This window comes from Artibeus jamaicensis, unplaced genomic scaffold (genome assembly GCF_021234435.1).
Source record: "Artibeus jamaicensis isolate MK-2021 breed Jamaican fruit bat unplaced genomic scaffold, CSHL_Jam_final contig_465, whole genome shotgun sequence".
Lineage (NCBI taxonomy): Eukaryota > Metazoa > Chordata > Mammalia > Chiroptera > Phyllostomidae > Artibeus > Artibeus jamaicensis.
The window spans coordinates 34,934,259-34,947,433 of NW_026521843.1; the positions used below are offsets into that span (position 1 = coordinate 34,934,259).

Below are 13,175 nucleotides of genomic sequence, written 5' to 3' on the forward strand. Positions count from 1 at the left end.
CAGTTATTAAGAACCACACCTAAAACAAAAGCAAACTAAGAGGATAGCTAGATCAGGAGCAGAACCATAGAAATGAAGATCTCAGGGAGGGTTAGCAACAGGGGGAGTGGGAGGAGGGGAAGGGGGGAGAAGGTACAGAAAATAAGTAGCATAGACAGTAGATAGAAAATAGATAGGGGGGGAGGGTAAGAATAGTAGGGGAAATACAGAATCTAAAGAATTTGAGACACATGTTCATGAACTAAAGGGGGAAATGGTGGGGGAGGGGTATGCAGGGTGGAGGGGAAGGGAGGGGGGAATAGAGCAAATGTAATGGCATAATCAATAAAAAAAATAAATTGATAAAAAAAATGAAGAGAGACAGAGATAGATATGAGAGGCAGAGATAAGCAATTACAGCAAAAGTTAATATCGAGAATTAATATTCTCAGTGAAGAATGTGGGGGTGTTCATTGTACCATTCTTTTCAGTTTTTGGAAGTTTTGAAAATATTCAAAGTAAAATATTGAGAAAAATATAGGAAAAGAATATGTACTCACCTCTGGTGACTGTAGAAGTCTCTTTGAATCACTTGTCTGTTTTCTGCAGACCTGAAAGGCTGACGTTGTACAGGCCTCTGTAGCAGGGATCTGGTGGTGCAGACATTAGTCCAGGCTGAAAGCTAGGTTTTTCCTCTGAAAACTAGAAAGCAAAGGGGCGGAGAGTCAGTGATGGGAAGGACCTGGGATGGCTGTTCCACTGGCTCAGTGCTCTCACAGGTGGACTTGGGAGGAGGGCAGTTAAGCGCAAAGTATTATCCAGACAAGGTAAGGTGTTTAGGAGATTAGTATGTTTCTCTTTTCTATATTTTATGAATTATTTACTATCACTCTGGTGTGAGAAACAGGTCCCCTTCCTTAGTTTCAAAGAGCAAGTTGTTGGACCAGAGAGCAGGAAATCCATCCTGGGAGATTCTGATTGGAGAGACAAGGTGTGTGTGTGTACATTTGTGTGTATACACTTGTGAGTGTGCAGGAACATTTGCTAGGAATTTGAAATAATTGCAAACTGCTGTAGGAAAATTGATGAAATCAGTGTTTCCTAAACTGCGTTCCCATTTTTTAAAAATTAAACTTATTGGGGTAACCTGGGTTAATAACAATACGTAATTTCAGGCATACAAGATTATAATCTGACATCTGTGTCCTCTATTTGTGCTGCCCCCTGAACTCTAGTTTCCGTCACCATACATTTGACCCTCTTTGCCCACTTTGCCTCCCCCCACCTTCTTTCCTCAGAATGGAGACCACCATTCTGTTAATCAGTATCTATGAGTGTTTTTGTGACTTCCGCCAAGATGGAGGCATAGGTGGAGACACCGTGCTTTCTCACACAACCAAGTTTAGAGACAACTAAATATTAGCAATAGAAAACACAGCCAGAACACGGAAAATTGAACTTTTCGGAAGTCTGATAACAACAAATTCTTCAGCCTGACCGGTAAGAGGGGTGAAATCAGCGGCTGTCGGAGCGGGGTTGCACCGGAAAACTCGGTCAGATGGACTCAGGCGCACGGAATCCAGGCACAGGGTTGGACCTAGTGAGCGACTCAGCGAGCGACCTCGGGGAAACAGGGAGGGAGCAGGGCTGCCGGTTGACTGTGGTCGCGCTTTTGTGCGCAGATAGACAAGCGAGGGAATGGTCAGTGAGACTACGGGACTGAGTAGGCCCCACGGCGAGCGGCAGCAGAGGGCGCCGCCATTTCCCTGCTCTGACCCCGCCTTCACGTACAGCGTCACAACCCAGCGACCTGAGTGGCCCCGCCCTGGTGAACCATCTATGAGTGTTTTTGTTTAATATTTATTTATTTATTTTTAGAGAGGGGGGAAAGGGAGGAGAAAGAGTAGGAGAGAAACTTCAATGTGTGGTTGCCTCGCATGTGTTCCCTACCGGGGACCTGGCCCGCAACCCAGACGTGTGCCCTGACTGGGAATCGAACCGGTGACCCTTTACTTCACAGGCCTGCACTCAATCCACTGAGTTACACCAGTCAGGACTCTATGAGTGTTTTTATTTGTTTGTTACCTTTAGTTTTATATGCCACATCTGATTGAAAAGTACAACTTTTGTACTTTTGCATCTGACTTGTTTCACTTGGCATACATAATACTCTCAAGATCTACCCATGTTGTTGCAAATGGCAAAATTTCATCTTTTAGTGGCTGAGAAATATCCTGTTGTGTGTGTGTGTGTGTGTGTGTGTGTGTGTGTGTATCACATCTTCTTTATCCAATCATCTGTCAATTGACCCTAAGGTTGTATCCATGTCTTGGCTATTGTAAATAAGTCTGAAATGAACATAGGGGTACATACATCTTTATGAATAAGTACTTTCCTATTTTTCAGGTAAATAATTAGAAGAATTACTAGATTATGTAGTAGCTCTATTCTCAATTTTCTGAGAAACTTCCTTACCTTTTCCCATAGTGACTGCATTAATTTACATTCTCACTAACAGTGTATGAGGGTTCCCTTTCCTCCACATCCTTTCCAACACTTTTTTTGTCTTCTTGATAATAGCCACTTTGAATGGTGTAAAATGATATCTCATTGTGGTTTTGATTTGTATTTCCATAATATTTAAAGATATTGAACATCTTTTTATGTCTGTTGACCATCTGTATGTCTTCCTTGAAAAAGTGTTATTCAGGTTTTCTGTTCATTTTTAATTAGATTTTTGTTACTGTTGTTGAGATATATGAGTTCCTTATATATTTTGGCCCATTATTGGATGAATTGTTTGCAGATATCTTCTCCCATTCAATTGGCTGTTTTTGTTTTGTTGATTATTTCTTTTGCTTAGCAGAAGCCTGTTAGTTTGATGTAATCCTATTCATTTATTTTTGCTTTTACTTCCCTTGCCTTTGGGGTCAAGTTCACAACCTCCCCCACCCAAGACCAAGGTTCATAAGTTTAGTACCTATGTTTTGTTTTATGTTTTTTTTTTTGTTCCAGGTCTTATATTCAAGTTTCTGATCCATTTTAAATTGATTTTCATGTGGGGTGTAAAATAGTCTAGTTTCATTCTTTTGTACATGACTGTCCAATCTTCCCAATACCATTTATTGAAGAGACTTTCCTTTTTCCATTATATATTATTGACTCCTTTGTCAAATATTAGTTGTCCATGTACGTGTTGGTTTATTTCTGGACTCTCAATTCTGTTCTATTTGTCTGTGTGTATACTTTTCTGCCAATACCATACTGTTTTGATTATTGAAGGTTTGTAGTAAAGTTTGAAGTCAGGGAGTATGATATTACCAGTTTTGTTCTTTTTTTCTCTGAGATGCTTTGGCTATTCAGGGTCTTTTATGGTTCCATACAAATTTAATAATTTTTTGTGTTATTTCTGGGAAAAATATCATTGGGATTTTTATAGGAATTGCACTAAATCTGTAAATTGCTTTAGGTGATATGGACATCTTAACAATTGTAATTCTTCCAATCTAGGAGCATAGAATATCTTTCCATTTCTTCAGGTCTTCCTCATTTCTTTCACCAATGTCTTATAGTTTTCAGTGTATAAGTCCTTCACCTCTTTTGTTAAATTTATTTTTAGGTATTTTATTCTTTGTGTTGTGATTGTAAATGAGATGATCTTGTTTGTTTGTTTTTGTTTTTTGTTATTTTTAGAAAGGGGGAGAGAGAAAGGGAGAGAGAGAAAGAGAGGAACATTGATTGGTTGCCTTCTCATATGCACCCCATTCCAGGGATTGAGACAGTAACCTGGGTATGTGCCCTGACCAGGAATCAAACTTGTGACCTTTCTGTTGACAATATTCCAACCAACTGAGCCATCTAGGCCAGGGCAAGATTGTTTTCTTCACTTCTCTTTCTGATATTTGGTTGTTAGTGTAGAAACACAACAGATTTTGTATATTGATTTTATAGCCTGTAACTTTACTGTACTTATGTATTGTCTCTAATTGTTTTTTTTTGGCGGAGTCTTTAGGGTTAGAAATAAAATTATGTCATCATTAAATAGTGGTAGCTTTACTTCTTTCTTCCCAGTCTGGGTGCTTTTTGTTTCTTCTTCTTGCCTAATTGTTCTGGCTGAGACTTCTGGTTACACATTGAATAACTGTGGTGAGTATGAGCATCCTTGTCTTGTTCCCGATCTTAGAGGAAAAGCTTCCAGTTTTTCACCTTTGAGTATGATGTTAGCTGAGGGTATGTTATATATTGCCTTTATTATGTTGAGTTACTTTCCTTCTATAACCATGTTAGTGTTTTTTCATAAATGTTAGTGTATCTTGCCAAATGCTTTTCTGCATTTCTTGAGATGATCATATGATTTTCATCTTTCATTTTGTTACTGTGGTATATCATATTTATTGGTGTGTGACTGTGGAAGCGTTCTTGAGTCCCTGGAATAAATCCTATTTGATCGTGATATATGATCCTTTTAATATGTTGCTGTATTCAATTTGCTCATATTTTGTTTAGGATTTTTACATCTTTATTCATGAAAGATACTGGTCTGTAATTTTTGTGTGTGTGATGTCCTTGCCTGGTTTTGGTATCAGAGTAATGTTGGCCTCATAAAATGAGTTGAGAAGTATTCCTTCCTCTTCAATTTTTTAGAAGGAATTGAGAAGGATTGTATTAAATCTTTGAATATTTGGTAGTATTCATTGATGATGCCATCTGGTTCTGGACTTTTGTTTTTTAGGTGGCCTTTGATTATTTCTATTTCAATTTCATTACTAGTGATGGGTCTATTTAGGTTTTTCAGTTCTTCATGATTTAGTATAGGAAGGTTGTATGCATCTAAGAATTTGTCAGTTTCTTCTAGGTTATTCAATTTGGTGGCATTTAGCCTTACACAATATTCTTGTATAACCCTTTGTATTTCTGTGGTGTTCAATGTAACTTCTCCTGCTTTATTTCTGATTTTATTTGAGTCTTCTCTCTTTTTTTCTTAGTGAGTCTAGCTAGAGGTTTGTCAATTTTATCTTTTCATAGAATGCTCTGCTCAGATTCCTACTTCAGAACCAATATGTTCATTCTCCAGTTGCCAGAAGTACTGGGTGCTGACAATTTAACTCTGGGTCCTTTTTCTGGAATTGTCCTCAGCTGACAAGAGATATTTTGCCTAATTTTATGTTCCTCGGCTTGTACCCAGTGACTAGCAGATAGTGGGGTATAAAGGTCCAGGCCCTCGTCTCATTTCAGGAAAACTGTGGAGGTTGAGGTGGGGGTGGTGGTGCTGAGGCTTCTGTCTCACCTGCGGAGCAGGTCAGCATCAACCACAGCTCAATCCTGCTGCTTTCACTCCTCCAGGGTTGTTTCGAAAGCTTCCTCGTGCAAGTCTTTGCCTCGGAGTCAGTGTCTTGAGGAATCTAACCTAAGACATTATTAGGACAATTCAAATGAGCTAAATCCTCCCTCTTTGATCAGCAGAGAGAATGGTACGGCAAGCTCCATGAACCCATCTCTCATCGTTTTCAACATTTGGCCAGTCTTATTTCTCTTTCCCCCTATATTTTGGGTGTAGGAAGGGTTGGCACTGCAGTATTTTGAAAGCGAGTCCCAGACATCATATTATTTTGCCTGGAAATACTTCCCTACAAAAGATATTTGAAAACCTAATCTCCATGCCATTATTATACCTAACAAAATGAAGTTTCTTATATCATGTTATATCTAATTCATAATCAAAGTTTTCTGAATGTTTCAAAATTGTTCTAATAAGGATCCCAAATGAAGTTTCCACATTTAATTAGATTGTTTTCTCTCCTAAGTGTTATTTACTCTGTAACTTACTTTTCCACCCCATGCCATTGATTTGTTAAACTAGGTCAGTTGTCTTGTGGAATGTCCCATATTTTGGATTTGACTGATTACTTCCTCTTGGCGTCCTTTTAACTTATTCTCCAGAGGAAACTACTTTGAACAGTTTCTGTTTTTAGCTTTTTTTGTGATTACCTTGAAATTTCTGAATGTGCTATTTCTTCATTTAGATATCCTGATGAGTGCAAATTTAGCTGTCTTCTTCTGTTTCTCTCCTCCCAAGATAATTTTGTCATTAATCTCTGCTTTACCTACCGTTGCCTCTTTGATTTCAGACAGTATCCTGGAGCCTCTATCTGTTATTTCACCAACCAAGAGAGCATCTCTTGTGGAGGGCCTTTTTAGCTCAGACGGTCCCCTTCGCCTGCTCTTTGTTCCCTTGTTCTTCCCAACCTCTGTCAGCAGCAACTTTAGTTTTCTGTGCTCCCGGTGGATGACATACTCTCTTCTGTAATCACCATTCAGTCTTCTGTGATCTGTCTGTGAGTTTATTCCAAAACTGTAAAAACTAATAAATGACTATTTTATGTGCCTGTGGCTTTTCAGATTTAGCTCCCTGCAGAGCCAAAAACTACCCTTTGGTTTCCTCTTTTTGGGGTCAGTGTAAGAACCCCTGTATTTAGTTGCAAGAGAATGTCTCTTGTGTTGCTATGTCTCTAAAACATATTCTGCATTTTTTTACATTCTTGCCAATTGTAAATCACATTGCATTTTAACTTGCCTTTTATTTGGTCCACATCAGGAATGATATATATGGGCGTGTGGTTTGAATGGACCATCCCAGCCTCAGCCTACATAAGGACAATTTTTGAGCAATGATAGAGGAACAGAGCTAATATTTTCAAAATATAAAGAACAGTCCCTTATGAATGGGAAGTGAGCCTGGAGCAGTCCATTTAAACCACATAATGGAAGCCTTGACTAACAGGCCAAGCAGTTTGAACTCTGTAGGTCCTAGGGGGTCTTGGGGATTTTTAGCAATGTACTTGGGCTTAAGCCTTCATGGAAGTAATCTCCCAAACAGGGTGACCCACTAGGGCAGGGTGACTCCAGAATACCATTGCTCACCCCAAAAGTGCCCAAGTACTTTGGGGTGAGTAAGGGAACTAGGTGGACAGAAGGCCCCAAAGGGCCTCCAAAGAATCCACAGATGGCTCCATGGATTTGGACATGTAATGCCATGTAGTCACTCTCATAGTATTATACAAATTTTTCTATGGCCCTAAAAATCCCTGTGCTCTACCTATTTATCCCTCTCTTCTTCCTCCTAGTATTTGTAATTTTTAAGATTTTTGAGGTCTATAGTCAAATTACTCTATAAAATGTTTGTATCCAAATATCAGCAGTGTGTGAAAGTCCCTATTTTGGCATATCATCAATAATAATAAAATTATTATTTTTTATTTTAGGAAAATTGATCTCATTTATATTAGAAAAATACAAATAAGATATGTATTAGAACAAATACAAATAAATACAAAAAAGAGAGTGAGGACTCTTGGTTTCAATGACATAGATTTAATACAAGCCAGCTTAAGCAAAATAGGGGATTTATTGTCTCATTCATCTGGATGCTGGCCTCCTTGGCTGACTTGATTCAGGAATTCAATCGATGTCAGAGAATGTGACATTCTTATTCTTCTATTGCAGGTTTCTGTTTTGTTTTGTTTTTTAAGGAGGAAGAGATGGGTGCAGGCAGCTCTAGGCTTATGTAATTTCAGTTCAGGAAGCTTCCTTGATTTAATTCTACATTTATCAGAGCCCATGGTAGAAACCCAGCTGCAGCTGACTTAAGCAAAATATGTGAATAAATTGGCTCACGAAACTGAAAAATCTAGGGAAGAGCATTTACTTTCAGGAATAGCTAGATCTACATGCTCAAACAATGTCATCAGAACTTGATTTTTATCTTTTGGCTGGTTCACCTCCTTTTAGTCTTTATTCTCAGGCAAGCTTTCTCCACCAGTAAGCAAAATGGTTCCTGGCAGCCCAGGCTTAAAAATGACACAGAAGTCTCATGAGCCTTTAAGGAAGTACCTCATTCTGATGGTTCCAGCAAAGGATGTAAGGAACCTTTGTCCGGCCTGGCTTAGACACCGTGTTCATCCCAATCGCTGTAGTGGAGTAGCCACGGAAGTCTGGAGTGTGTCAGGGCCCTTCTTCCTTCGTGGGAAAAATAAAATAAAAAATAAAAGCTCTGCTTATCTTTTTTAGCAGATGATGTCTTAACCTTCTCACCTTCACACAGTTAAAGGCTTCATAAATGTCCCAAGGGCAAACGCCAAAGGAAATATAAGGCTCACTTCTGCAGTGCTCGCTGCGTTTTTCTCCAACTGCAATTTTTGTTCCCCTGCACCTGTAGAACTGATGAGAGCTCTGACCTGCCTTACCTGCTGCAAGTTAGCAGGAGGGTTTGTGGATTTTATTTTCTCGTTGAAGGATTAGTCATGGTCCTCAGATGAGTAAAGGACATAAAGGAAGTGAGAGAGTTGAGGTGATGAGGCGTAATGACATAGTCTTCAAAGACTTGCTTCAGTTTAGCTTGTAACAGGCAAGCCAGCCGCTGAGGACAGCCATCAAAACTGGCGAGAGCTGCGATGCCAGCGGCAGCAGCCCTATTTGCTTATCCAGGAGTGTGGTTGCCTACGCATCGCCCTAGAACTCAGTCGCAACAGTGCCCCTGTGCACGACTTCTGAGATTGTGTCGTCTCTGGAGGCGGCGCAGTTGCGCCGTTGCGCATGAACCACTGGACCAGAGTGGGAAATGCCAGGAAGCCGTCAGCACAGCCATGCCCAAGAATAAGGGTAAAGGAGGTAAAAACAGGCGGAGAGGTAAGAATGAGAATGAATCTGAAAAAAGAGAATTAGTCTTTAAAGAAGACGGACAAGAGTATGCTCAGGTCATCAAAATGTTGGGGAATGGACGATTAGAAGCAATGTGCTTTGATGGTGTAAAGAGGTTATGCCATATCAGAGGAAAATTGAGAAAAAAGGTTTGGATAAATACTTCAGACATTATATTGGTTGGTCTGCGAGACTATCAGGATAACAAAGCTGATGTGATTTTAAAGTACAATGCGGATGAAGCTAGAAGTCTGAAAGCATATGGTGAGCTGCCAGAACATGCTAAAATCAATGAAACAGATACATTTGGTCCTGGAGATGATGAAATCCAGTTTGATGATATTGGAGATGATGATGAAGACATTGATGATCTTGTTGAAGCTCTGAAACTGTAATACACTTCAAAGGCCTTATTAAAATGGAGACCTGTTATTGATATCTAAATTGAACTTAAAGTTTTTGAGTATTATTCTACAGTTTGGATTTTGGCCATCACCTGTTAAGAAGACTAAAACTTCACATGAATGCAGTTTGTTAAGGCATACCTATTTATTTTTATTATTTTAAAGTATTTGTATATTTCTTTTTTAAAAGTATATTTTATCGATTATGCTATTACAATTGTCCCAATTTTTTCCCCTTTGTCCCCCTCCACCAAGTACCCTCTTACTTTCAGCAATCCCCCCCTTAGTTCATGTCCATGGGTCATGCATTTAAGTTCTTTGGCTACTTCATTTCCTATACTGTTCTTAACCTTCCACTGTCTATTTGGTACCTACCATACTGCTCAGGCCCTGTACATTTTCCCCCATTCTCCCCTTTCCCCCTCCCTGCTGATGACCCTCCATGTGATTTGCATTTCTATGATTCTGTTCCTGTTCTAGTTGTTTGCTTAGTTTTTTTTGTTTTTTAGATTCAGTTTTTGACAGTTGTGAGTGTATTGTTGTTTTAGTTCATAGTTTTGATCTTCTTTTTCTTAAGTACCTTTAACATTCCATATAATAAGAGATTGAGGATGATGAACTCTTTTAGCTTTACCTTGTTTGGGAAGCATTTTATCTGCCCTTCCATTCTACATGATAGCTTTGCTGGGTAGAGTAATCTTGGATGTATGTCCTTGCTTTTCATCTCTTTGAATATTTCTTGCTAGTCTCTTCTTGCCTGCAAAATTTCTTTTGAGAAATCAGGTATTAGTCTTATGGAAACTCCTTTGTAGGTAACTCTGCCTTTCTCTTGCCGCTTTTAAGATTCTTTGACTTTAACCTTTGTATTTTAATTATGATGTGTCTTGGTGTGATCCTCTTTTGGTCTAACTTGTTTGGGACTCTCTGTGCTTCCTGGATTTATATGTCTATTTTCTTCACCAAATTAGGGAAGTTTTCTTTCATTATTTTTTCAAATAAGTTTTCAATTTCTTGCTCTTCCTTTTCTTCTTCTGGCACTCCTATGATTCAGAGGTTGGCGTGTTTGGTAATGTGCCAGAGTCTTCTTATTCTCTCCTTAATTTTTTTTGAATTCTTGTTTGTTCATTTTGTACTGGTTGACTTTATTTCTTCCTTATGTTCCAAATCATTGATTTAAACCCCAGCTTCCTTCCCTTCACTGTTGGTTCCCTGTGGTTTTTTCTTTATTTCACTTAGTGTAGCCTTCATTTCTTCCCTATGCATTTGCTGTACTCAACAAGTTTTCTGAGCATCCTTATTATCAGTGTTTTGAACTCTGCATCTGATAAGTTGACTATCTCCATTTCGTTTAATTCTTTTTCTGGAGTTTTGATCTGTTCTTTCATTTGGGCCATACTTCTTTGTCTCCTTAATTTGACTGCCTTCCTGTGTTTGTTTCTGTGTATTAGGTAGAGCTGCTTTGACTCCCTGACTTGACAGGCCTGTTACCTTGTAAGGGGCAGAATCTTAAGTATTCACCAGGGCAGGAGAACCATTTCATCACTTTGTAGCACTGTATGTGGGAAAGGGTTCAGAGAGGGAACGATGCTGCTTGTTTGGCTTTCACCTCTTTCCCAGTCACTTGTGGGCAGGGTGGGCGGGGCGGGGGGGGGATGGAGACAACTGTACTTGAACAACAATAAAAAAAAAGATTCATCAAATAGGTTTTGAAACATCACCTTTTTTTTCTCTAGAGGTTTTTCTTTTCCCAGCAGAGAAAATTAATGTGAAGGAGATACATCTTTACCTGGTTTTAATAATATATATAACAAATATAAAGGAGAATAATTCTTCATAGGGTTCTATCTCACATTGCTATAATTTTACCTCCTAACTGAAAACTCTGGAGTTAGAATCTGAGGCCAGAATATGTACATTATTAACTCTAAGAATAAGAAGTAAATGTGCCCAAATGTGGCGGGGGAAACTGGATGAAACCAAACCAAACCAAAACTCCAAGTATTTGAAGAAACTGGAAAGGAACCAAAGCATCCAGGACTTGATGTGCTGAGATCTGGGAGAGAAGGGAAATGCCCTGAAGTGAGTTGAACAGTGTGTGCTGATTTGTCCCCCACTCAGGAGATTCCCTGACATGTAGCAGAGGGCAGAGAGCCCAAGCACTTTTCACTGCCTTCCGCTGTACTTAGAACAGAGACCGGACTCCTTACCGGGGCTTGTGTATAAGCCTGGCACGTCTGTTTCTTCTTGCCTGGACTGAAAGCTGCATTAATATCACCTTCCCCCTTTTAACAATGCTTCGGCCACAATGGCCTTCTTTCAATTCCTCCTGTTTGGGAAGCTCAGGCATTCTCTATGAACTTCTCTGTGCCTGGATTAAATTCTCCCACTTTTCTTCCTGGCTCATTCCTATACGTCTTTCAGATGTTACTTCCTCAGGGACCTTCCATGACAATCTCTCTATGCTCTATCCCACCCTGTCTCTAAATTAGACACCACCTTCTCTTCAGTACCTACACATACCACGCACTAAGCACTGAAATAATATTTACTGAATGAGTGAGCAGAAGGTAGAGTGGTGAAAACAAATCCAAATTTTACCTGGGTGACTTTGGGCAATCCTTTAAATGTTTGGAGGCAGTTTTCTTGCTTCTAAAATATAGATAGCATAGGGAGCTATATCTATGTGATATATCTATCTGTATCTATGTGAACCTGCCCTAATTAGTTCACAGGGTTACTATGAATGTCAAATGAGAGCTGGTATACAAAAGTGTCTATAATTGTAAAATGCGACTACAAGTATAAGTTAGTGTACCATTCACTGACACAAAAGGAAACCACATATATTCAATCAGCAAAATATGTTGAAAGTACTGAATTAGTGACACTATTACAATCATTATTGTCAACCTTTTTAAGCCAAGATTTTTATAAATGGAAGTGAAAAGTAAATAATTCTAGATGAAATCTTTCCATAATCCAAAAAGTTTTTTATAGCCATGTAGTCATTTTATTTATAGAATAAGATATCTCTAAAACCCATGACCTTTAAAGAAGGCTAATTTTAAAGGATGTAGATGAGTATTCTGTAACCCATGATGCCTACTACGTAGTAGGAGTTCAATCAACATTTGCTGAATGAATTTTCTTGTGTTGCATTTCCTATCCCATCCTTATTTAACAGTAACTGATGGTCAGTCAAGATAACTTTGTATTTAGGTAATCTGTTGAGTGAAGAGCCCTAACACTTCAATCACTTACCATTTAAGGGCTTAGCATGCACCTCAAAGTACATATATTTTTGTATATAAGTAACCAATTATGCCACTGGAGCTCCTAGTATGCATATTTTCTCAGTATGACACTGAAATAAGAGAAAATGTAGGCAGTACTGGCAACATTCCTGGAAAATGGAATAGTGATCACATTCACATGACCTGCCTTGCCTTGAATAGTTGGTAGGTGGCAGCAATGGACCAGAAATTATGGTTCATTTAAACAGGGCATGGAAAGGGTTATTTTGAATGTTAGTATTTCATTATTTTTTTCAAAATAAAACAGAGCTGCAATGCAAGCAAACAAAAATAAATAAGCATGATGTAACTGATTTACAGAATATGTTACCTAAGCTTTTATGCTCTAGTTTCTTGACAAAAACTTACTTTTCAAAACTCTAGGCTTAGTTTTATTACTATTTTTAGCTTAGTTTTTTTTTTTTTTCTTAAAATCTTTCTTTTCTTTGTAAGCACTGAACATTTTATGGCTCCTTTATTGACAGTAGGAGATGAGATATGTGAACTTTCACTTTGTTTAAGCTTTGGTTTACTCTGATTGGGAAGATTTTGCCCTGAGGCATTGCATTGGCCAAGAATGGGTTATAGAAAAAAATAATCCATTCTAGACAGTTTACACAGAATTGGATTTAATATTTAGTATTAAATGGCTTGTGCAGTTATTGTAGAAGCTGATGGAAGAGTCCCTAGGTCAGTGGTTCTCAACTTTAGCTTCTAGTATCACAGGCATCTGGGTTGCTTTCAAGAATATTGATTCTGGAATTTACATTTTGAATCAAAACCTTTGGGCATGTATATGTGT

At 38.6% G+C, this 13,175-nt stretch overlaps 2 protein-coding genes across 2 annotated transcripts in view; both read left to right on the top strand.

The window, feature by feature from the left end:
* The window catches only part of ACYP2 (acylphosphatase 2), a 212,445-nt gene that overhangs the window by 77,127 nt on the left and 122,143 nt on the right, over positions 1-13,175 (top strand). The window lies entirely within an intron of this gene.
* LOC119058944 (eukaryotic translation initiation factor 1A, X-chromosomal-like) lies at positions 8,622-9,071 on the top strand. The gene is made up of 2 exons (XM_037158445.2): positions 8,622-8,825; positions 8,877-9,071. The coding sequence occupies exons 1-2, from the start codon at positions 8,622-8,624 to the stop codon at positions 9,069-9,071; spliced, it is 399 nt and encodes a 132-aa protein (XP_037014340.2).